General features: G+C 31.5%; 1 protein-coding gene across 13 annotated transcripts in view; it reads right to left on the reverse strand.

The window, feature by feature from the left end:
- The window catches only part of LOC148628555 (multiple PDZ domain protein-like), a 157,630-nt gene that overhangs the window by 76,002 nt on the left and 54,348 nt on the right, over nucleotides 1-27,280 (reverse strand). For 7 of the 13 annotated variants that reach the window (XM_088589983.1, XM_088589994.1, XM_088589966.1 and 4 more), the window contains 7 exons: nucleotides 24,777-24,950; nucleotides 17,412-17,801; nucleotides 13,523-13,762; nucleotides 12,670-12,687; nucleotides 11,244-11,939; nucleotides 10,846-10,935; nucleotides 8,303-8,371 (listed from right to left, as the gene is read on the reverse strand). In XM_088589983.1, coding sequence (XP_088446109.1) covers nucleotides 8,303-8,371; nucleotides 10,846-10,935; nucleotides 11,244-11,939; nucleotides 12,670-12,687; nucleotides 13,523-13,762; nucleotides 17,412-17,801; nucleotides 24,777-24,950 — 1,677 coding nt within the window. The remainder of the gene's footprint in view (nucleotides 1-8,302; nucleotides 8,372-10,845; nucleotides 10,936-11,243; nucleotides 11,940-12,669; nucleotides 12,688-13,522; nucleotides 13,763-17,411; nucleotides 17,802-24,776; nucleotides 24,951-27,280) is intronic. The other 6 variants (XM_088590015.1, XM_088590004.1, XM_088589975.1 and 3 more) reach the window with 4 other exon arrangements.

The following is a 27,280-nucleotide window of genomic DNA, read 5'->3' on the forward strand; positions in this document are numbered from 1 at the left end:
AATCCATATTAACTAGAGCTTTTATATGACTGTTTGAAAAAAAAAAAAGACTTCGATACATCTCTACATATCGGCTAATATCATGATTGCATCTTAAAGAACATAATTATGCTAAGGCTTCATTCTACAACCTTAGAAATTCACTCCTAGATCTTGAAAAATCAGACAATGAACTCAAAAGAAATTTATTCTCAGGGCAGTGGGTCAGATCCATCTCTTACATCCATCTTGGTTAGAATAGCATTATCATCAAAGGACAACTTAGGCATAGGAAAGCAGTTAATGAGAGTATTGTTAGAAAGCTGTAGGGGTTGTAGTCCTGACTTTAGTAGAAAGTTCATTGAAATAGTTATTAGAACTTATCAGAACAAGTTATGGAATCAGAGACAAAAAAATAATTACTAAGTATATTGACACAGTGCTTAGGGCTGTTGCAACACTTTTGCTGATGCAATACTAGAAATACTGACTTATTTCATAATTATTTAGACACAGAATATGCAATAACTGAGTTCAGTGGCATACTTCTGTGGTTAATATGTCAAATCCAACCACTGGAAATAAATACAGATAAGACCTACTGAGAATGGCAACAAATAATGCATTATTCCATCTTAAGTGTTCAGGAAGTAAAATGCACCATAAATTTAAACCAAAAATTCGCATTAGAAAAACAAATAAATGTATAAATGTAAAATGAAACATCTTAAAAAAAATCTGAAAAGTTGTTAAAGATAAACATCATGATTCCAACTACAGAAGCAAAAATTTATTTGTGATATTATATAGAAACTCTTGTTTTATTTCCATATAAGTAATACTGAAAAGATTGATCTATTGATTATGGTTTACCTTCCTATGGCAGATATTTCAAAACTGAAGGAAAAATTTGTTACAGACAAATGGAAACATTGACAAGGAAAAAAAACAGTATAACCCCTCTTCTTCAGTGCAGGGCTTTTAAAAATGACATTATGTCAATTTTTAGAAAACAACCTAAACTCAAATTAAATTTTTGATAAAAATACCAATGATATTTGTATTTAGGGGTTAAAAAGTAATTAAATTAGTAAAAACAGTTGAGTTGATTCTATTAAATAGAATTTACCAACAAACTTCCCCATGTTTTTTTTCTTTTTCTTTTTCAATACAATACAGAACTTTTAAATATAGCCAGTTAATTTTTTTCTCAACTTACCATAACCTCAATAATTACTTTTATTGGTTCTCAAATCACAAAGGGGACATACTGAATAAATGAACTCTTTTATACGAGAAGAAATAAATATGGACTTTTCACATCAATATATTCAGATAAATAAAAACATTCTTATCCTTCTATAATAAAATATATAACATTTAAGACATGAAGGAAACAATAGCTAGACTTAACCAAAAAACGTCAATCTGCCAGACAAATCTGATAAAAAAAATGAACCACTGATCAGTATATGTAATTTTCTATGATTGAATATTCTGATGATGTCACAGAACTGTTCCAATGATGAATCAATATCACTAGGTCTGATGAAACTAGAAAAGATCCAATAAAATCTTAGAAACTTTCAAGAAGTATGTGGCATATATAAATTGAATGCAGTGCTATGGTAGAATTTTTAATTGTGTGTGTCAATTTTCAATAATGTTCATATAGATTTGAATAAGTTAACATAATTTTTTTTATACATTAACAAAACATCAAGGATAAGAATTTCTTGCTTTACTGTCTGATGGTCCAAAAAAAATTACAGAGAAAATATAAACCATGCGCAAAAAAATTTATGCTGGCAGCTATCAAGTATTTTTTCCAACCTGTGATGAGTATGTAAATTTATCATGCATCAGTGTAAGAAATGTTTCCAAAAATACCATCTAAATAATGTGTATTTGAAAAAAACTTTCAAAGTAAAATGCTTGCAACAAAGGCCATAGTCATAGTCGAAGAAAATGATTTAACAATCTCTTCATTTTGAAAACTAAACAATTACCCAGAAAAAGAACAAACTGCATTGAAAACATTGGATTACATAATTCATTGACCTTAAAGGAATTGTTTTAGTACTAGAGAATTTTTAATGTGCACTAAATACAACTGTTGCAAAAGTTTAAACTGTTCACAAAATCAAATATATGTTGCAAAATAAAATATCCAGATAGTTTTATGTCTCTGCATCTGACATATTGGCAGTTACCAAATAATGGTAACAATAAAATAATGTCAACAAACAATGCTACAAAGTTTTATTACATGTTGTGTCAGCTACACAACAAATCCAGAGAACAATGGCATAGTTTATTTTATGGAGCAGAGTTGTGGAATGGAGTCTTGGAACAGAATTAAGGCGTTAAAACTTTATGATACAAGAGTTTGATTTAGAAATTAAATGCGGTTTTTGATTCTTGTGAAAATTGTAGCATGAACAAATTTCAAAGATTTTATGACGTGAAATAAAATTGTTATCATGCATTGCATTTTAAATACTTTTGAGAACTGTTCTTATTTAATATGTATAAACTGAAAGTCAAACCATACTACTAATCCAACTTCACACATATTTGGAACACCCTTTTCCCCAATTTTAAATCCATCCAAAAGTTAATGTGTATTTACATTCAAAAGTTATATCAACAGAGTATTTATCCTACATTATAATTATATGTAAATAAAACCAAAATCATGTAAGAAAATAGTTTCCTCAACACAAGATTTTCAATAACTGGACACTTTCATTAATTTGAATTTTCCCGCCAATTTTACTTGGTTAAAATCATTGTTTTCACTCCCTGTTTATAAATGGTAAAATATTAATGATAGGATAAAGAATTTGACTTATAAATGTGTTAAAATGAAAATACTTAACACATTTTACACTTCAAGACACATTACTGCAAGAAATAAATTCCCTAAATGCAAATGTATATCTTTCAAGGCCAAAAAGGAGTCCCTCAAATGAAGATTAGATCTTAATTTTATTTGTAGAAATAATAGATTATTATTGAGCTGATTAATTGCAAAAAACATATTTACTGGTTATAAATGAGGTATTGACTGATCATAGTATAAAAGGATTTTTGCATAGAGTTAAGAAATAGCAGGGAAGTTCCAGTGATGGACCAGTAACTTAGGGTATTTTGATCCTGAAAGATCAAAAACCCAATATACCAGGGTCACATAACTTTATATTGGAAGTTCATGTTAAAAAAAAAAATACTGTCTATTTCTGTTCTATTCCGGAAAAAAAAGCTTTGTATATTTATTTATTTAGTATGTCAATGAAAGATTAGAAAAGCAATAAAAACTTCACAACACCAAGTATCACTCCAAAGTTCTATCACAAGATGCCACTCCATGATGCCACTATTCAACTTTATTCCATAAAATAAACCATGCCAAGAACAATGCTTTGTAATCTTATGGCTAGGTTTCTATTAGACATTCCAGATCAATAGAGGAAGGACAGAGATTACAAGTGCTTCCACAATGCCAACTCTAAAACCAGGTCACTGTTAATTGAATAAGGTTGTTCTAGAGAGGAAAGGATATTTTTTTAAAGAAAATTGTGTTCCATAACCACAGCATCTAATTACAAGGACAAAAACCGGCAGTAATGGAGAGTATTGTCTTCTAATCAGGACAGAAATTTACAGAGGGCTTACTTTTCTTGATGGGTTGCAGGCCAATACAAGTTATTTCTAATAAATCCAAAAATATAAAGTCAAAGACATTTCCCAACTCATATACAGTCCATGTAATGCAATAAATTGCTGAGATTGTTGCAAACTTAAGATGCAGAGACCAACTGCAACTTATCCAAGAAACATGTCTTCTGACCTTAAGGCACAACTTCAGAATAACTAGTGCTAGTTCAGAATAATGTAGGTCTATACTGAACAAGGGTAATACCATATAGTGGGCTATTTAGGTGGGTGTAAAATTTCCCACACATTACCAAAAAAATATCTAATTACTCCATAAATAAATGTGTACATCTTCAAATGTATGTAAATACTATGTAAAGTTTGAGTAACATTTTTTAATGCTTTTAGAGTTACAGATTACACAAAGTAGATACTGCCCACGACATAAAGTGACAAAATGAACGGCTAAGTTCAACATGATGTAAATATATGAAAAAAAAACAGTTCTCCATGACAGATGAGGCTAATTTTCAATATGTATATTGCCATTTGACATTAAGGAATTATAATATCTAAAAAGGCATTGGATTATGGCCTTTACTACCTTATAAACAAGTATCACTTATTGGCCCCTTTTTCCTAAATAGTTCCAGTTAAAATGTCCAAAATCAATCCCAACCTTCCATTGGGGGTCGTAAAAAAAACAGCAGAAAACAATAAAAAACTAATACTATATACAAAAGAGTGCTTCCTGCAATCAAGACAAACATTGTTCAAAAAACTATTTGAATCTCTCTGACCTTTTTTTAGGTAACGCATGTCGTTGCAAAAACAGATAGACAAAGGCTTAATATCATTATTAAAATGTCCATCATGAGGGAAAAAATACTGAAACTAACAAGTTTTGATAAAGCTTTGTAATCATTTAAACCATAAAAATGAAACCACCTAAGTGTGGCAAGAGGATGGAGTCAAGCAGCTACTAAACTTGCTTTCATTTGTGATGAGAATATCTTGCATTCATCAATTAAAAAAAAACTTCAAGAAATAAAGAAAGCCCATGGGGAACCTCACTTTATATCTCGTGCAGACATCCCGAAAAAATTTTTTTTGTCTATCAACAATGTTTTATAACAACAAGACAGACAATAATACAAACAACAATTACTAGAACTAAATGCTATTTCCTCCTGATGGCTATGGACTAAACCAGGAAGTAGATTATAATCAACAGCTTTTATTCCTATCCCAAGCCTTCAAAGACCACAATTATACAAAATGTAGGCAGAGCAGTAGGTACAAATATTGATTCAAGAAAATGTCAATGATCCACAGAACCATGTTTAAAATCTTTTAAAACCATTGACAATGTTTATTGCAGTTGACGGCAATGTCACAGCTGAACCTAGAATATGGTAAACATAATGTAAATGGGTATTCATCAGAGTCTCCAGAGCTCTTATATCATTGCATTTTACATATTTGAAAATTTTGTAATAAAAAACAAAGAGTTCTGTCTGTTTTTTTAATGGAATGAGTAAGAAAAGTAAGAGCAGTGATTTTGCAACATAAGAGTGTTAGAAATTGAAACTGAAGTTGAAGTGAACCTAGAATAAATTAAAAATAAGAATGTTCTAAGTTGAACTAAATTATCAGTGCAATTGTATTTTAGTAACATTTTGCTTTCCATTAGGAAGATTGGTTTTAAAACCAACTTTCCTGTAATAGAAATTTATTAACCTTAAAAATTAACATATGAAACATTTTTTGGATTCAATTTCAATCTCTATAGTAAGGTAGAGCTTTAAGTACAGGTTACTTTTTTGCTAGAATGCACACATTTCATGAAAATAAAATAAAATATCATTATTACCAGTACCTATTAAATCAAGAATGAAAATGCACCAGGTGAATATACATTGATGTGCATGTTTTACCAGAATTACAATTATACATAACTTCTGTTAAAATTAATCTTATCAATTTAATTACTTTTACAGAAATAGCTGTGTATGATGACCATTCAATGGAAACAGCACTACCCAAAAGAAATGACCTTTTCATTTAATAACTGTATCATAAAAAAATATGCAAAGTTTTAGCCATGAAATTGGTAGATTTAATAGTTTTAGTAGAAGTACATACATCTTCAATGGAGAGATTAAAATAAAATATACAATAAGAAATTATGTCTGACATATTAGAAGAATCTTCAGCCTCTTAAACAAGTATTAAGTAGTTAACATTCATCAAGTGCCACAGAGTTGTTTCCCTTGCTTCATAAGACTTGGCATTATAAGGGAGACAATTCATTTCTTATTTCAGACAAGAAACTTTTCTATAAACTTACGGTCTCAGTATCGTATTAATTTTCCCATAGACTTCTATAGTGAAGTGCATATTTTTAGGATTTTTTAAAAAATATGTAAATTGATTCAATAAAACTTTCACTTATGTAGCATTTCTATGGACATGTGAAAAAATAATTTCCCGCAAAGAAAATAGGGTGAGTCCACGAAGATTGGACAGAAAAGTAGTCTTGAACTATAAATAGCCATTTCCCCTACTTTCACTTTCGTTTTGCACTCACCAAACCAACCTTTTCAGTGGAACATTTTTATGATATTATGTTAGATTTTCTTTTAAAAAAGTTCTTCATCTTACAGTGTGATGTTTGCTCTATTTTTTAAGTCATTGTTCATGTCTTTTGACAAAACATTAGTTTGTAGAGAGGCAAAAAGAAAATGCACTATATTTTTATGGCATCCATGTTTTGACGTACACCCGCTCAGGGATATGCAATACGATACTGGTACCTATTACTAATAAACATTTCAATATAATCCTAAAAGTTGTTGTTTTTCTGCTAGAGTATTCATTTCCATACTGAAAATTCAGAATATCATTGCCCTGCTACAAACATGAGTTTTCTATTAAAATTCTTAGATAGGTACCCTATTCCAGGCATAAGACTAATATCTCAATGTTAGCCAGAAAATATTACTTTTGATAAAAAGCTGCTACATTAATCAAACTAAGCAACTTTGTGGTTTATTCTGACATGGTAGATACATGAGCTGTACTATGAGTTCCAAATCATTATTTAATCCCCACTTGTGAGTTCCATATATGGAAATATTAATATCCGAACCTCCTTTTTTGTCTTTAACTCAAGGGAGCCTCTTGTTTAAAGTAAAGTATAATGAGCGGTACAACCTACTGTTTTAAACTATAGATATGGTCATTTCAATTATAATAAATCCAGAAAAAATTATACCAATATCATAGTTTTTAAAAAATACAGCTTTTCATATGCAGAAAATACAGATTTTAAGCCATTTTGGTACCCAAGGCAGATACAAATGGACCTCAATGTGACAGGAAAAGGACATTTTCTTTAAAACAGATAGCTATGATGCAAGAAATATAGTTTACTGGTATAAATATTATAATAACAATTGTCTGCTTTAGATACTTTTTGAAAAAATTCAGTTTTTATATGAAAAAACACCATTATTTTTCTTGCCGCATTAGAATCTGTCCATTTGAACCACTAAAAAAAGTCCACTAAAAAATTGGCTGATGACTTTTGTGACATTTCTGTGTTTAAATCAACCACACAGTTATATGGCAACTCATTTTAGCTATTTATTTGAAAGAAAAACAAAAAATAAAAAAAAATATTCATTTTTTCATATATAAGAGGCAATGTATGGAAAATGACTATTTTCAAGTCCTAACCACATACTTAAAATGTGTTGTAACTTGAAAACTATCCTTTATGCAGGAGTATTACTTGCTTTAGGTTACCTGAATATAGATATGCTCATCATAAATAGTCAAGATAATAATTTTATTGAACTGATATCCTACAAATTCATGAAAACAAAATGCATTTCCAAATTTGGTAAAGATTAACCATAAATGCAAAAAACCAGAGCTACCATAAAAAATCAGGTTCAAAAGTTGGCTAATTCATCTTAAAAGTGTTACCTGTATTGGGGTACTACTTTTTCAGCTGGTAAAGACCACTTGCTGAATATCCAACTTTACTTGAAAAACTGGCTTACTAGGTCTCAGTATCGTATTAATTTTCCCATAGACTTCTATAGTGAAGTGCATATTTTTAGGATTTTTAAAAAAATATGTAAATTGATTCAATAAAACTTTCACTTATGTAGCATTTCTAAGGACATGTGAAAAAATAATTTCCCGCAAAGAAAATAGGGTGAGTCCACGAAGATTGGACAGAAAAGTAGTCTTGAACTATAAATAGCCATTTCCCCTACTTTCACTTTCGTTTTGCACTCACCAAACCAACCTTTTCAGTGGAACATTTTTATGATATTATGTTAGATTTTCTTTTAAAAAAGTTCTTCATCTTACAGTGTGATGTTTGCTCTATTTTTTAAGTCATTGTTCATGTCTTTTGACAAAACATTAGTTTGTAGAGAGGCAAAAAGAAAATGCACTATATTTTTATGGCATCCATGTTTTGACGTACACCCGCTCAGGGATATGCAATACGATACTGGTACCTTACCAAAGTCTATGTAAGACCCCTATCTGAACTGAACACTGAGGGACTAATACTTCTGCAACAGAAACTCTTAAAACAACAAACATTAAGCCTTCAAGAAGCTCAATATCAGTGTTGACTCACCATAAGACTGGCACCTGTCATACTGTCTAAAGGTGGTGGGGATGAAACAGGCAATGGTGGTGGTGCCTCCTGAAAGGAGCAATATAAACATTAGTAAAAGGTATGGTTTCAAATAAAGATATATAAAATATATTTTTGAAGTTATATTTTAGCTGACATATTCTAGTATAATAGTGATTTCCATTTTCTTTAAATTGACCCTCCTTCATAAGGAAAACATGGTATTTAAAAGCAAAACATTCTACAGAGTAAACAAATCTTAAAAAAAAAAAAGCAATTCATGAAAAAAAATTCTGTGTTTTCAGTAACCCAGCCAACCATATTTTTCCCTGCTGGTCCTAATTTTTTTTTGACAGTGTCAGAAAAAATTTAAAAAATACTGACTGTAGGCATTTCCGTCGTCAATTTATTATTAGAATCGCCTTGCTCTCTGACGTGGAGGTTCAAAATTCATTACAAAACATGAAACAACATGGCCATGGCTACAACAAGTTCAGTATTCAGCAGTGCCAATAATAGAACCAGCAAAACCGTTAGGTTTCGATGTCCTGCAAATCCATAAATTTTTTTAAAAATTTATTAAAAAATAAAAACAAAAAAAAACCCTACCTACTGACGCTAATTTTGAGGGTTAAAGGAATCACAGAATTTTTTTTAAGATTAGATACATATATTCTACTCTAACATTTTACCAGTACTAAAGTAACAATCATTCTACACTGCCAAACAGCCTGTAAATTTAGATCTACATGGTTTATGATGCATTGATATGAATGTAAAGTTCTACTACAAACCCAAACAATGTATAACTGGGTAGAAAGAAACTAATGAATAGAGTGCACCCCTCACCTATTCAACTACAAAGAGTTTATAACTATTTTAGTTTTTATTCCACTGCCTCTTTCAATGGTATTGATAAACTTTAAAATAGATGGAAAAGTGGTCTTTCATATAAAGATAATTGCTACATGCTTATATTACATTTTGGAACAAACTACTAGACATATGTATGGGATGGGATAAAATGTACATGTAAGCATTCTGAATTGGGATACTTCCAGATAAATAAACATATATAGCTTGAAATTTTTGTGGATTTAAATTTTACAAAGCTTTGCAACTGCTTCAAAGCATTACATTAAGAATTCACTAAAATTGACACCCATAAAAATGATCTGCCATTTGACATTATGGAATAATAATATCTAAAAAGGCATTGGATTAAGGCCTTTACTACCTTATAAACAAGTATTTCCAGTAGGATTCTACAAAAGCTTCTACATTTAACAAATAAACTTTCAAAGGCAAGAAGAAAATGAAAAAATAAAACACTTCTAACACATAGTTAACACACTTATAGGAAAATATAAAACTAGATCAGAAGTACTGATTAACAGTTGTACATGATACATGTATTCCCCTTCCTTCCAATTTTACTTTACAGGGTGCAGTCTGATACAACCACAGAGGTTGAACCCTGCACAGTTGAGACAAGTATGGACACATCATTCAAACTTGATACAGCTTTGAATTTTTATTTCATTAGATATTTGACAAGAATAAAAATTGTCACTTATTGGCTCCTTATCCCTAAATAGTTCCAGTTGAAATATCCAAAATCAATCCCAACCTTCCATTGGGGGTAGGACACCTTGTGGTATAATTTCAAAGTGATCAATTCCCTTTTATCATTAAGTTATTATCCAGGTCATAAAAAAAAACAGCAGAAAACAATAAAAAACTAATACTATATACAGAAGAGTGCTTCCTGCAATCAAAACGAACATTGTTCAAAAAACTGAATCCCTCCAACCTTTTTTCGGTAACGGCATGTCATCGCAAAAACAGATAGACAAAAGGCTTAATACCATTATTAAAATGTCCGTCATGAGGGAAAAAATACTGAAACTCACAAGTTTTGATAAAGCTTTGTAATCATTCAAATCATAAAAATGCTGCAGTAATCTTTATAGACTAATGTTAATTAAAGTGGACAGTTATAAAAGCATGTACAAGACAACCAGAATATATATATATATACGAAGGGGTTTCTTTAGTCCCTGGTAAAACCAGAATCCTGCAAGTGTTAGTCTTAATGAAGGATTTATTAGTTATGAAAATTATAATACAAACAGGACAACCAGTTGTCATATTTTTGTTTCTATGGAAACAATAAAATGCGTCACTGACACTGGTGCCTCACATTAGTTATTTAATGCAGTACGATGAATTTCAAAATTAGTAAGTGGTACATTTTGTTTAAAATTGAAAAAGTTCATCATGAAAATGTGTTCGAAATTTCATGATATATGGTCTCTTTTCATGGAAATAAAATAAAACCTAAACATGAAACATGATAGATCCTTGCTTAAGAAAATGACAAGATAGATGTATAAGAAAACTTCAGTTTCATTGGTTAAATTTTTTTGCGAGGATTCAAAAATTTTCAAAACTGACAACTGGTTACCAAAAAAAACAAAAAAAAATGACATTTGTTATAGTGCATGCCTACTACCTGTGTTACAAAGTCAGCATCATGTTACCTTTGTCTTTCCTTGTGTCCTGGGTGACACAGGTTTAGGCGGGATTGGGGGAGGAGTTCGCTTCAATGGCGACCCCTTTAGTGGTGAATTCTATACAAATATTAATAGTTTATGTAAAAAAAGTACGAACATTACAGACATAAGCAAATATTAAACAAAAGACTAGACTATCCATTCCCAAAAATGTCCAAAAAAAAAATATGAAAAGCAACAACAAAAAACAGGCAGATGCAGTTAATACAAAAATAATCCTTTAAGCCACCAAAACAAGACAGTAAAACAGAAATCATTCTGTTAAAAACTCCTATTTTGTTACGACACAGATAGTATTTTTGCTCCATTTATATATTCTGAGTATGTTTAAGTAATTTCAACTAAACTGTAAAAAAAAAAAATACCTCATCTGAAGAATGATCAGAATCAATCAACTTCTCTTCAACCTGTTCAAATGCATTATTGATAGTGATTTCTCCAATTTGGTTACTCTCCTCTCTAGGAGGTACAGGTGGTGCAGCAATGTCATCCGTGTTGAATTCCATGTCTCCTGAAACAGCCTCTTCATAAGATGGAAGAATTGAAGATGCATTTTCGTAATCCACTGGAGACTGGGATCGTGGTGACAACTCAGCCATTACTTTTGGCTCAAAATCATTCCCATCAGCTATATCAGCTGATGCGTTGAGATAATCAGAAAGGTGAGATCGTGGGTGTGGTTTCGGTGGAAGATGTTGTGGTTTTTCTGCATAAACTTGAGTTGATTTTATTTCAGCAATAATTTGTTCATTTTCAAATGTTTGGAATTTGTTCTTTGGAGGAATATTAGTCCTTGGGGAAACAACTGGTTTTACCTTCATTTGTTTTTCATCTTCTGAGCTTTCATAAAAGCTGTCTCTATTAGATTTATCCTCTCTCCCACTTGTTGAAGAAGATTCAGTTCGTTTAACAGTAGCATATAAGTGTGCACTATCATCCACAACTGTTGTTCGTTGTACATTTTCAGGAGGGTATCCAGCATGCGGTGCAGGAAGAGGGGTAGTAGGGAAACCATAGCCAACATCATAATTAGCAGCATTGGTAAATGGTAAAGTGGCATTCTGTGAAGTAATAAAAACATGCAATAGGCTTAAAGAACTTCCCAAAGTATCGCCATAACCTATCCATTTACCAAGAGTTGGTCAAATAAGTCTGAACTGCTCACCACATGAATCAGTGATATGACATCAACAAACTTAAATTATCGTGAAGTTTGTATTACTACAAATATTTGCAAAATTAAAAACTTACTTTCAAAAAAAATTTCCATCTAGAGTGTCATCCACTTGAAAGTAGATAATTATATGTTATAAGGAAAGTTGAAATTTTCTTCTATGATTGATCAATTTATCATTAGATTTTACAACAAATATCATAGTTAACTTCAAGAAAAAGTGATGGTCTTCAACCTAGAATGTGGAAGTGGGTATCAAAATTTGAATTCAAGTTCCATATGGTTTTATATTGTTTACAGTAAGTTCTGAAGATAAAAAATAACTTGTTCTGCTTTATATTTGCTTAATACCACAAATACCAGGGTAAACACAAGTTGACAGACGCCAAGTGAAGCACAATTACCAACAAACCAGCGAGGTAAAAGCTGAAAAAACTGCTTTGAACTTTTCACTGCAAACTAACAAATAAAAAAATATCAAATGTTTTCCATTGCATAGTATGCAAACCATCCCAATTTTGAACATGCTCAAAATAAAGAAAAATGTTCAGCAAATAAATTGATGCCTGAAAACTAAAGCTCTGTGTACCAGTAGAAAATGAGAAAATTATCATTACCTTAAAATTGGTCCATTTCTGTATTTATAGAACAGACTTTTATGTATAATGCTGATTTATAATCCAAGATACATAACTCATTTTTGTGACATATATTGCCATTCAAAGAGAATATCTTGGCTCTCAAGCTATTTATTATGAAAACCATTGGAGGTATGTATTTTTTTTTTATTGTATAGCAATAAAATTTCCCCATAGAAAGCAATGCAATGTTAGCCAGCAATAAATTTCCACATTGCACTAGTGCAAATACGGTAAAAAAATTGTGATGTTATCCACGTTCATTTTAAACATGACTAAGTTTGAAAACTTGTGCAATATTAAATTCTACTTGGGATAATGTTCCCCAGTAGTCTTGCAATACCCCTATATTATTGCTACTAAACATTGATGAGCGCTATTTGCATTTGTTAACAGCCAGGAAAAAAATACTGATGTTGGCGCTGTTTGCTTATTATTTGATTGACTTCAACAACAAAAAGTTAATGAAACACTCCATAGATGGAGAGCCAGAGAACCAAGTAAATATCATTTGTTGGCCTTGATACTTAATAATTATATCAACCAGAAGAAACAAATAATATCATAATCACCTTTTTGATATTTAAACACCTAACAATAGGAAAGGCAATTCACAAGAAAAGGAAAGAAAAGTATTTTATTCCATCATTTTGATGGTATCTTCTTTTGTATTAACAATACTTGTGGACTTCCTTTAATGTTATATCATTAAATTTCCAAAGTAAAAGGAATCTGCAGCTCTTGAAGCCAATACTTATGAATTATTAAGATCTCACAAACCATGCCAAAATTCTTTTACATTTAAATGACGTTACACTTTCTACGTCAATACCTGATTTTGGCCAGGAAAACCACTTGGGAATGGCAAGGGTTTGGCCACACCTATACGAACAGTTCCCTGAGGGGCACCTTTCAGTGCTTGTACTGCTTCTTCCAGGGTTGCATTCTCCAGGTTATTCTCGTTGACGAACATTAAGCGGTCACCTGGTATCAGACGGCCATCTTGTTGAGCTATGCCATGTGGTACCAGACTTTTGATTACTATCACAGTTTCACCAGGATTTACTGGATCCTAAATATAAATAAAAAACTTTAACTATGAAATACAGCAAAATCTGCTTAAACTAAACTCTTTAATGACTCATCAATTTGTTTGCTTTTAGCAGATGTTCAGCTTACACAGGTTTCAAATGAATGAAAATAGATTCATAGAAAAAATCTGGTGTCAACAGATTTTTGTTTTATATATGGTTTGTTTAAAACAGGTTCAAGCAAAACAAGTTCCTCAACAAAATACAGTGTAATGCTAAGTTTTGTAAAATTATCAGTAGTACACAATAAATTTTATAAGCACTTATATGCTATACTCTCCAATATATTTTGTAGTCATTGCTATGCCATTACTACAAATATATTATATTGCTAGTATTCACATATCCCAGTTTGAGCCTTCAGAAGTTAAGATTAGTTTTTGAATCATCATAATGTTTTAACATTATTTCTGAGTTTAAGTATTACAGTGACTAAAAAATAAATGTTGATTTTCACCCCCCCCCTTTCCATCATAATATTTATTATTTATTGGTACACCTCATACTTTTTGTAAGATATGCAACTGTGACTTCACAGGTGCAGCTTCATTTGACTGCAGAAGTTGAACCAAGAACAGTTTAGGCAATTATTTACAGGTGTGATTAAATATTTATAATAGAATGACTTTAAAATATGCAGCAAGGCATAAAAAGTAAGCATTTTGTACAAAGTGTAAAAAAATGCTGATTTTTACTCCTTTCCCTAAATGGTAAGAAGCCCTTATAATTTGCAATGATAAAACATTTCATTTTTTTTTCTATAAAATCATATTCAGAACTATTTTCTCTATAAGGATTAAAATAAGTGTTCTGGGCTATAACCACAGATTTCCTCAAAACTTTGTCAGCCAAAATTTTATTCAATATGAAGTCTGGAAAAAAAAAACATAAAAGATAAACAATTCAAATTTGTTGACATCATATCAGAATTGTCCACAATTGTTGGTACTATGCTTGAAATCATTGAAAATACACAATTCTTTACCAAAATTGTTTGCCTACTGGGTATACCATTTTTTCAACAACCATGGTGTAAAAAGATTACTGTGGCAAATTGAAATTCCAGCCTTCTAAATTTTCTCCACATATGTCTAAAACTGATGTAGTTTTGCTGAAATATTTTTTACAATTTTCATGTATCATTGTAAGGATTAGACACATGACACAAAAATGATCTTTGCAAGTAGCAGATTACTTTTTTTTAACAGCAAAGTATCTTAGTATCATTTTTGTTGATAAAAAAAACTGATGACCACATTTTTATGAGGGCCCTGAATAAAAAAAAATAACAAAATTATCACGATTTACAGATTAACAACTTCTCAAACAACACCAGTTCTAGCATTGAATGTCTAGAACTCTAGACTCTTCTATTTTTTACATACAATGTTTTTTCTATTTTCTGTAATTTTCTATCAATTTCCTTTTTTATGACATATTTTCTATGCTAATAATATCTTAATGAAAGTCTCAATCATACAAAAAAAAAACAAGAAAGCCATAGAATGAATAAATCCAATAAAATAAGACTATCCTACTTATTCCTAAATGAGATTTCAAAAACAGACATAAAATAAATCATCTACATTAAGTATCAGTCCATATAAGACACTGCCAATGGTAGAGATGATTCATGGTGTAGAAAAAAGCCAAAGAACAAACAATGCCTTTTTCCGACACAGTCAGTATAGTTTCGCTTTTTACCCTTTGACCTTAAGGACGCTCTTCTATGGAAACGCAAATCACCTGATCGCAATTATGTTTCCTGATTGGCCAAATACTGCTAACTTAGTAGCGTTCAAGAAAACTGGATCGAAATTTTGAACTTGCGTTTGAATAAACAATCGAAAATTTGAAATTGCATGCCATGTGTTATTTTCTTGAAAGAAATGTAGAAACTTAAAAAAAAAGAGAAATATTTTACTGCGTCAGCTATCTATTTTTTGAAAGATGGTACTTGTTTTATTTATATACACCTTATTCTCATGATACTATAGTTTTTTTATGCATACAGATTAATATTTTGGAGAAAACCATACATTCATTTTCCAATTAAATCAACCACATGATGAACATAACTATTTCAAAGTGCCAATTTCATGTACAATATATGTATATCATAATGTATATCTAAAAAATGCAACAACCAAATGAAAAATTAAGACTGGTTATTTGGTCAGTCACTGTTTCCGAATTAGAAATAAAAGTAAATTTGGTTGTTATTTGAAATGTATATATAACCTCCTGCCTGATTTTTTTACAGAGGCTGCTACTTGAAATGACAAAGGATATTAGCAGCTTGACATTGAATCATAGTTGTAAAAAATTTATGGTTAAAGTTTAACAACATATTTATATGTAAAGTCATGAGCTTATCTAATGGATCAGTTCTTGATTACTGGAGTGCCTTGGGAATTCCGATCAGGATATTTTGAAATATTCAATAACTTAAATTTAATTTGCATTACCGGGGAATTATAATTACATTATTGTGCAAACATTACATTTTCCATTCTAAAACATTAAAATATTGATATGTTCATCTTTGTTAAGGTGAAATTTGAAATTTTAATGAGTTTTATGTAATCTTAAATGCAGTAATGACAAAGACATGGACATAAAAACCAGGGGTATGAAAATGAGAAGAAACTATTAGAATGCATCTGTGTATTTCTGTTCTAGTATTAAATTTACCACTAACTGTTTTGAAATACAAGTAATATGCATAACAAGATGTTGCAGACTATATCCTGCTAAGAATACCCTCTTCCTGTCCCATCATCACTAAACCATTTCTGATAAATTAAGTGGAATGGTAAACTGGAAGTAGATAGGCAAGAACCAAGAGAGGGGAGACACAGTACAAGTCATCATGCGAAAAACATTATACCAAATATCTAAGCAGTCTTTTTAAATCTTGTAACAATTTTTTATCTTGAAACACTATTTAAGGAGGTACACCTAGGGTAAGGGACACAACTTATAAATCATTGGAATGTTTGTATTCAGCTTTTTACATCAATCTCATCTAAGCATCAAATTAACTTGGACTGATTTCATTCTGTTTCAAATGTAAACTTGATAGGCTTTGGTGAAATTTACATGATGCAAACATATCAATGATTATAAGAGTTATGTCCCTTACCTTAGGTGTACCTCATTTTTCATGAGAACTGATGAGAGAGGGAGACTAATTTTAGCCCTTTACTGTCCAATAGAAATGATTAGAGTAGTAAGATTACAGAACAAAATCAACCAAAGACATCATCAGAAGAGACCCAGAAATTACCCCAAACTGACAATATAATTTCACTCAAGGATGCTTTCTCTATATGGAAAGACCAATATTTGATCTCTGCACCACAGGATTTGCTCAGAAATTTTCCAACAGATTGTTAGGAAAATGAGGTTTCTGACAAAGGTATCAGCCCTTGAAATGTTCATTTTCGATGCATTTCAATGAAATTTTAACTCAATTTATCAAAATGATATGGAAAATCTTGTCTTTTTTCATTGATTCCGATGTTTCAAATAGTCAAATTAAAATTTCAAAATGGCGGATTTTTCATACCATGTTTCACCCACTGCCTGATTCTTACAGTGACTGATACTTAATAGCTTTGTGATTACCTGATAGTCCAATATACTAAATCCAAGACCTTTGTCTCCTTTTTTCAGTTCTATAACCACTGGTTCACTACTCCACATGGCGAAGTTTGACAGTGGTTCTAATGACCGAGACTTCATCTTGTTTAGTGAGCTCTGTACAGGAGTATTGTCAACTGCTGGCGGAATGGCCATTTCTGACTTAGCTTTGACCAGCCGATCAGGAAAGAATCCCATCTCATTTACTCCTGAGTTCAGTTCTGACCTAAAGAATTGTCCTTCTTGTTGTGCATAGATTTCGTTGTTTTGTTGCTGAACACGTCGTGCACAAACTAGGCGCACATGCTGAGGAAGTTCTTTCAGAATGCCAACAACTTCTTTGTGGTTGAGTCCAAGGAGCCTTTTCCCATTAACCTGCAACATGTAATTTCATAGTTGTAAAATACTTCTAAAATCATAACTCAATATTTCCATATTGTTCTTAACCTAGTATTTCATTTTCTGTAATAACAGAATAAATCTGTCTACACCAAATTCTGAATTCACCAAAAACCTGTCTAAACTGAATCCTGAATTAACCTTTCTAAACCAGACACTTTTTTTTAAGTCTCATTGTGTCAGTTTAAATGTACTTTGGACCTGGATAAACTGAACACCTGTTGAAACCAAATTCTACGGGCTTGGTTTAGATAGATTCATTGTATGATGTATGATCAAGGTGAAGTCTTGTGGTGTTCTTGGTACAAGTGATCATATCTGAATTATTCACTATTACCAAATGACTATTTTTTTTATTATATAAACTCACTCGTTAATTTTAGATTGTTATTTCAAACTAATATCTCCTTTTTTCCCATAGAAAGTATGACTATCATAAACAATAAGTGATGTATAATTTAAAGTACATGAACAATAAAGTGTTATTGTCTTCTCCAAAAATAAATTCCCAAAAGCCACAGTGGCATCCTTTGATTCTAAGTATAACGAAGCAAATGTAAAATTTATAAGCAATTAAAAATTTATGATTCTACAACTAATTTAGCAGTAGCTAATAATATCAGTCTCAATGACCAATTTTAGATATTCCTAAATAGACAACTGCATACAGTCCATGATGTTAACTTATTGAATCATAGTATGATGACTGACTGGACCGACAGATCTCACTGTTGCATAATTCTTTTTTAAAGCAATCAACAACATAAGAAGCAAATAATACTTCATGATGTGACTTCCCAAATTATCTAGCTGTCCAAGAAGTACAAAAAAAAAAAAAAAACCCAAAAAAACAACCAAATCCTACAGAATTAATACTCCTGTAAATAAAAAACTGTATCAGAGTCAATTCACTACATATTTAAGAGGATTTTTTAATAAATAGTTATGCTAGACCTATGAATTATTTTTTTTTTTTTTTGCTGAACAAAGTTAAACTTATACCCACAAAAACAAGAGGCTCCCAGGAGCCTGAATCACCCACCTCGTTGAATTTTGCCTTTCAAAAGCAAAACATTTAACAAGAAGTTGTCCAACAATTTAGACTCAAAAAGTCTTTGGTAGGACTTATCACAAGATCTTTTCAACAATTGAAAGTTTCTTTTACTCTATTATAGTTTTCAAGATATTGACTGAAAACTTTATTTAAAAAAAAAAAAAAAAAAAAAAAAAAGTCATTTTTCCCCATTCAAGGGCAATAACTCTTACAAGGAGTCTGAAGACTTTTGTAGTCCTAATAATATGGATCATTTCAGCTACTGAAAGAATTTGGATAAACCTAAACTTTGGAGATATATGTGAAAAACTACTGTCTGCCCCATATGTTCTATTTCTAGGAGCAGCAGCCATGTTTTTCGATGAATCAAAAATCCCCACATCAGTTCTATGCAGCATACCCCAAGGAACATTAAAAAAAGTTTGGTTTCAAATAGTCAAGTAGTGTCAGAGGAGAAGATTTTTGAAAGAAATAACATTTAAAATAGCAAAAATCGTTGAAAAAGGGCAATAACTCCAACATGGCTTAACAAATTAAAACCAAAATTTGACCAGAGATAGATCTCACCATGCTCAATACTTTTACCCAGTCAAAATTTAGCTAAACCTAACGCTTTAGGAGATATATGCGAAAAACAACTGTCTGACCCCCATGTTCTATTTTTAGTAACGGCAGCCATGTTTTTTGACAAATCAAAAATCCCCACATCAGTTCTATGCAGTATACCCCAAGGAACATTCATTACAAGTTTGGTTTCAACTGGTCACATAGTTTCAGAGGAGAAGTTTTGTGTAACGACGATGACGATTGACAACGACAGATGCCAAGTGATGGCAATAGCTCACATGGCCTTTGGCCAGGTGAGCTAAAAAGTGCTTTCATAATGATTATAGAACACTTTTTGAAAGATAAAGTGGAACCAATAGTATAGTAATGTTATAATCTCATTCAAACTTCCATTAAACGGAAAGAGAAAAAAATGTTAACCTATTAACTGCATAAAGTGGGGGTTATTTTTCTTATAACCTGGCAAAATGTCAGAATGAGTAAAGACAAGCAATCAATCTTAAGCGAGTTACATAACCCATGTCACGAGTCATTTAGAACAAAAGATTACTGGGAAATGATCCAATCGGTGATTGATGTCTCATGTAAGGAAGAATCAATAACAAGCTACAATCATTACCACTACAGAAACAATATCCATTCTGACAAGATGTCTATTGTCTTTTGATCTCTAATTGAATTCTATAATTATTGTTTTGACCCACAATTAAAGGCCAATTACTGCCAGCCTTATTTCGTGCAAGGAAGGCAAAGTTAGCTAAACAGACAATTAATGGGCAGCTTCCTTCTATAATAGCTTGTTTTTTTCCAACTGCTTTACTAGTCTTTTGAGCTAAGTAGTTTTATCCAATTTGGTTGGGATCAATTTCTTGTATAGTAAATTAAAGACAGCAAAATGGTATTGTTCCCTTGGGTTGTCTTTGAAAAGTGAAAAATTCAAAATCTGACGACTCTGCGTCTCATTTTATTACGTCACACAATGAGTCTAATTTAAAAGCTAATGTATCACTATAATTCTTTTAGCAAATAAGAAGAAATCCAATAATTACTTCATGTATATATGGTATTTAACATAAACAAGAGGCTCCCAGGAGCCTGAATCGCTCACCTGGTTAAACTTTTGCATTTTAAGGGCAATAACTCTAACAAGGAGTTGTCACACAATTTTGACTCCATTTGATTCATTGGACACATTTGTAAGCCCTATAATAAGGATCATTTCAGCAATTGAAAGCTATTGGCTAAACCTAACAGATTTGGAGATGTATGCAAAAATCTGCTGTCTGACCCCACTGTACTATTTTTAGAAACGGCAGCCATGATTTTTCAGCGATCAAAATCATTTTGTTAAGGATACCCTATAAAACAAAAATGCCAACTTTCATTGAATTTTGCAGAATAGTTTCTGAGGAGCAGATTTTATAAAGTAATATTATCAAAAACAGCAAAAAACGTCCAAAAAGGGCAACAATTCCAACATGGGTCAACAAATTTTCAGCAAAATTTGACCACAGATAGATCTCTTCATGCTGAATAATTTTACCCCAGTCAGATTTTGGTTAAACCTAACCGTTTTGGAGATACTGTATTCTTCCGTGTATTAGACGCATCTGTGTATTCAACGCACCCCCTTCTTGGCAAGGGAGATGCACAAAAAAAGTTAGCTTTCATGTAAAACGTGCACTGGGAAGCGAGGAAAAATCACCAGCAGAAGACCACATTGAGATGAAAGGATTCCGGTAAATTTCCCGAAATGCATATCTTTTCATCATTAATCTTTTAAATAAAAGTATTTTCTATGTTTCCCTGCATTTGCAAGCCATTTATTGATTAAAATAGTTTATAAATAGCGATGTATTGGAGTCGGCTGAAATGTTTACATTTCCTGTTCAAATACAAATCAGGTAATTCATTAAAACAATGGCGTCAAGTCCGACCGTTTACAAAAAAGATGTTTTAATTTGCCAAGTTATGTATTGATAACAGTTCATCAAGTGGATTAAAGGACTAGTAATAATTGTTTCACCTTTTAAATTGATCTTTTGTTATTTCATAATTAAATGACAATGGGCCCGAGGACAGGTTGGCACTCCCGGTATTGTGTATTTAACGCTCCATCACACACAGGTGAAGAAGTTATAACTTGATTTGATTTGAACTATGGAATGCTAGGAAACAGCACTGATGGATAAAATAACTATTTAAGGCTAGAAACCACTAATTCTACTTCCCATAGGCTTCTATGCTTATTTCACTATATTCAATGGCTTCTCTGGACTTTATCTTAACTTTAACCTGCAGAGGACTATATATCAGCATGATTCTACACATGTCAGCTCACAATCCTCATAATGGCATGTGGGGTTAGCAGACTTGGAGTGCAGTACTGGTCACCGGAAGTGAAGAGTCTATAAATAGCATGGGAAATCCTAGTGTTTTCACAAGATAGGGGTATATTTAGAAATCATTATGGAGATTAGGCTTCATATCACAAGAAGCAAATTGCACCTATAAAATGTACAGAAATGTTTTTTCTTTCATAAACTGTTTAAATTTTTTAAATGAGATGAAAACTTTTTTCACAGCACTATGAGGAACGGGGGTATTTTCTGCGTAGGACTATTTTTGCATACGTTCCAAATGCTCATTGGATGAATTGGTGGTCTGTAACCTAGAGTCATTTTTTGTCTGAGAAAAAATAAATAACTATGCAAGTACCTTCCTATACACATAGTGAATGAATTTACAAAGTTTCAGTGAAATGTGACAAGCACTTTTTTAAATATTTGATTTTTAAATATAGGTTAACCAAGTTGTGCGAGCAAAAAAGTGACAATATTCTACCATACTTAAATGCCTTAAATATTTGCAAAGACCTTTTTCTGACTTTTCAAATTAAAAAAATCAATAACTACTTATTTTTTAACAATACTAATAAAGAGATAGCCTTTAAAAGTAATCACTGTCTGAAAAATTGGTGTATTTTTTTTTTTTAAATTTCTGACATGCCTCCCCCTTTTTCTTGATCCCATGTCAAAACCCCAAATCTTTAAATTTTCACAAAATGTGATATCTTTGGCTTTAAATTTGTAAATACAGTGTTTTCACATTAAAGCATGACCAGTAAAGGGCACCTAAAGCAAAAAAAGTACTTAAAATTGGAATTTCCATGTTGCCATAGGCAAATGCTTATATGTCCTTAACCGCAGTAATAAAAGTGAGTGTTTCCTCATTTCTAACCAAATTTTTGCTAAAATCTACACAAAACTTGATTTCAAGTGCTGGTTACCACTATATTTAGGTAAATATAGCCTTCAAAGTTCAATATTTGATATTTTTACTAAATTTTCTACACTTTTTACAAGATAGAACATAAAAATCAGCCAAAAAGACCTATTTTCCATAATTTGGAACTATATATTAAAAAAATGCATATTCTGAAGGATTTTTTTAGTGTATTCCTCTCATAACAAAGTTTACAAGATTTTCAAGTAGTTTATAGCTATTCCAAGAAACTTTTCATTTTGCCATGGCTTCAGCTTAAGGCTAGAGACCACTAATTCCACTTCCCATAGGCTTCTGTGCTTATTTCACTATATTCAATGGCTTCTCTGGACTTTATCTTAACCTTAACCTGCAGAGGACTATATATCAGCATGATTCAACATATGTCAGCTCACAATCCTCATAATGGCATGAGGGGTTAGCAGACTTGCAGTGCAGTACTGGTCACCGGAAGTGAAGGGTCTATAAATAGCATGGGAAATCCTAGTGTTTTCACAAGATAGGGGTATATTTAGAAATCATTATCGAGATTAGGCTTTCAGAAACTGTTTAAATTTTTAAAATAAAATGAGAACTTTTTTAAAGCACTATGAGGAACAGGGGGTAATTTCTGCGTAGGACTATTTTTGCATACGTTCCAAATGCTCATTTGGATTTTGTGAATTGGTGGTCTGTAACCTAAATAGCAGTAAAACTTAAATTGTTTATTTCACATAAACCGGTTCTCAAAAATACAATGGCTCGATGTTGTTTTTAGTTGACGACTTTGGTTCCGATTTCAGAAAACTACGGACCTGAAAATTATGTCTCTAGAAAAAAAATCTAGTAACTCATTGTTTTGGTGTATACCGAGCATCCCTCTTCTGGAGCAAAAAAAAAGTTGAAAAAAAGTGTGTGGTATACACGGAAGAATACGGTATATGCAAAAATCTGCTGTCTATGTTTTATTTTTAGTAACAGCGGCCATGCTATATAACAGATCAAAAATCCAAACGGTTACTTTGTCAAGGATACCCATTAAAACAAAAATATCAACTTTCATTAAATTCTGTAGTAGTTTCTGAGAGGAAGATTTTTTAAAATAATAACATTAAAAACAGCAAAAAATGTCCAAAAAGGGCTATAACTCCAACATGGGTCAACAGATTTTCACCAAATTTTGACACTTTTAACCCATGTCAGAATTTGGCTAAACCTAACGGTTTAGGAGATATATGTGAAAAACTACTGTCTGACCCCCATGTTCTATTCTTAGTAACGGTGGCCATGTTTTTCAATGGATCAGAAATCTCCACATCAGTTCTATGCAGGATACCCCAAGGAACATTCATACAAAGTTTGGTTCCAATTGGTCAAGTAGTTTCAGAGGAGAAGAGTTTTGAAAAATTGTTAACGACAACAACGACGGAGATGGACGATGATGGATGTCAAGTGATGGCAATAGCTCACTTGGCCTTGCCCAGGTGAGCTAAAAATGTACTTAACTAAGAGCCAATGATTTTATAGTATGAACTCCAACATTAAATAACATGTTTTGATACTACATAGGCATTCATTCTATTACCTCCCTAATGTTTAAGCTATAATTTGTAATTAAGTAACAATTTTAAAGAAACAAGTCCTGCAGTCAATTTTACAAAAAGTCATGATTGTAAAATTATCTAAGTAAAACCGTCACAAAGCCATTTATATTGTGTTATTATTACATACTACAAACTTTATATACTTGACTTTTTGTGAAATTACCGCTCGATAGCGGTACTTTATATTAGTACTTTTATATCATTGTGCACATCTTTTCAGAGTTATGTACCATATGTTAACTTATTACTATATTTAACAGCTACATGTGTGCGAATGGCTTTAATTAAGCTTATAATTTATTTTCCAGAAAAAAAAAAAAACAAATGTTAATTGGACAATAATTCAAACTGCTTTAGAGAAAATATACATTGTAATAATCAATGGGAACAGTTTTAATTCCAATATTTAATGTTAGTTTTTGCCTTTATATCACAAATTATAATTCTAGTTCTTTTACAAACCTCCAATAGTTCATCACCACCCTTTAATCTCCCATTCAGTCCCACAGGTCCATCATGTAAGATAGACCTTATGTAATGGTGGGGTCTGACTTCAACTCCATTTTCAACATCTACAGTCCCTTCTAGACTTATACCAAGGCCTCCTCCTTCACGAAATTTAGACAGCTGGGCAACCTGGAATAAATGACAAGAATGATTTTTTACAATTTGTCATATTTATTAGTTTTTTCCATCATGAAATCATATATGAGTTGGCATGCCTATCTATGAATTTTACAATGTTTTTTTGTTTGTTTGGTTTTTTTTTTTCAATAAATATAATTGAACATAAACTATACAAAAAATGATAATCTTTGTAATTTATATCTATAAAAAAAAGTTAAAAGAAAACATTATTTAACCTGTGGACACTTTCGACTCACTGTTCAAATTCTTGTCTAATTGCAAAACTTAGTATATTTACAATAGGTATATAAATAAGAACTAAGTGTCAGTCTCTGTAAGAATCAGGCAGTGGGTGAAACATGGTATGAAAAAAAACACCATTTTGAAAGTTAAATTTGTCTATTTGCGCCATTTGAATCAAGGAAAAATTGACAAGATTTTCAATATCCCTGTGGTAAATTGAGTAATAATTTCATTGAAATACACAGAAAAAAACATTTCAAGGGCAGATAACTGTCAAAAACATTTTTCTAAGATTCTAATGAAAAATTGCTGAGCAAAGCCTGTGATGCAGAGATCAAATAAAGGTCTTTTCAAATAGAGAAATTATCCTTGAGTGATATTACATTGTCAGATCAGTGGGTTTTTCACATGCAGGTTTCGGATTTTTCCTATTTTGCCTGATTCCTACAAACACTTACACTTAATAAATTTCATTGATCCACAAATACTGATATATGTAGTTTCCATGGAAACTTCACAAAACTTGAACTGCAATAAAATTTCTCCGGAAAAAATCTAAATGTTTTTATTTGACTGAGTTGATCTACCTTTAATGAATTTAACCAATTAAAATGGCAATTTCTGTGAAAAAAAGTGTCCATGAAAAAACCAGGCAGTGGGTAGCATATGACAAATTTTTTTTCAAAATTTTTTGTATCCATTTCATATCACAAATGCATCCTTTTTTAAAAGATCAATGTTGGTTTCTGTTTAACTGCAATGATTAAAGAGAAATAAATAACATAGAAAGCATTGAAGTTCAATGAAAAATGGAAATAACTCTTTATTTTGATCATAATTTGGTTGTTCTGCACTTTTGTTTATTAGTTTATATGTTAAAAAAATTGTACTTAAGTGAAATAATATGTCTTCAATGTCTTGTTAGGGAGACATTTTCTGACCCATGCATTGTTGATTTTCAAAATTCACTGTACTATTTAACATACATGTTATAAATATTACACTGGAACAAAACATCAGTGGGAATAAAGTTATACATGTATTGTGCCACCCATAGCATAAGATCTGCCTGATTTTTACATAGACAGCCTCTTACCCAGTACCAGTGTACTTGTCATTGTTCTCTGGACCTTTGAAAATGGCTGCATTACATGAAAACATGCATTGTAACTGTTTGATTTCTGGAGAATGTATACATTCCAATACTATTGAAATACTTCTTATTGATGTTGCATAACAATATCAAGATGTAATGGGAAAATTATGTTTAAAAGAGATTCCATTCAGAATTCCCTTTCACACAAATAACCATCTTAAAAGAAGGAACAATGCCCTTTATCAACAATAAAATCCTATCTACTTAAAATTCAGTCAAGCTACAGGTAGTCTTCTTTATGATTCTATCACATCAGATCAAGTCTTCAGAATATCTTTAAACAGAATTTTTTACCACATGTAAAAAGTTTTCAAAAAAAAAGGAATCCTAAAGATAAATACATGTACTTTCAAAAGGAACTACTTATCCATTTTACGTTCCATATAACATAGGTATAAACCTTCAAAAATTCGAAAATAGGATTTCTTCCTATCAAAATTTGGTGAGATTGGCCAAGGTTTTGTTTTCGCGACCTGTTTTATGTTTAGAAACAGACCTTATTTGAACTTAACTTCCAATTTTACTGTAACCATTTCTTGTGACATCCCCTCCCTGAAAGATGACATGTAATGTTTCCCCATACTGCAATTATAGTAAATTAATAGTCTTCATGATGAGTTCGAGATCCATTTGTTTTGACAAGAATTGAAGTAATTTGCTATGATTTTAAGCTGAAAATTCAAATAAGACAGGAGAAATGTCAAAATATGGCTAATTCTCCCACTTCTATATGGGCATGTAAGCCGAAGATTATTCTTTTATGACATATTGGGAGATTCCTGCCAAAAGTGGGAAACTTAACACCTACAAAAAAGAAAAATTATCCTATACAAACAGCTGAAGAAACAGTCCAGATTTATTTATGATCTGATTCTGAGACTTTTCCTAACCAGACTGGATAAAATCTGTTTACCCTTACCATATACAAGGGTACTTTTTT

This window comes from Perna viridis, chromosome 1 (assembly GCF_037379345.1).
Source record: "Perna viridis isolate PV_CMFRI_1.1 ecotype Kerala chromosome 1, ASM3737934v1, whole genome shotgun sequence".
Lineage (NCBI taxonomy): Eukaryota > Metazoa > Mollusca > Bivalvia > Mytilida > Mytilidae > Perna > Perna viridis.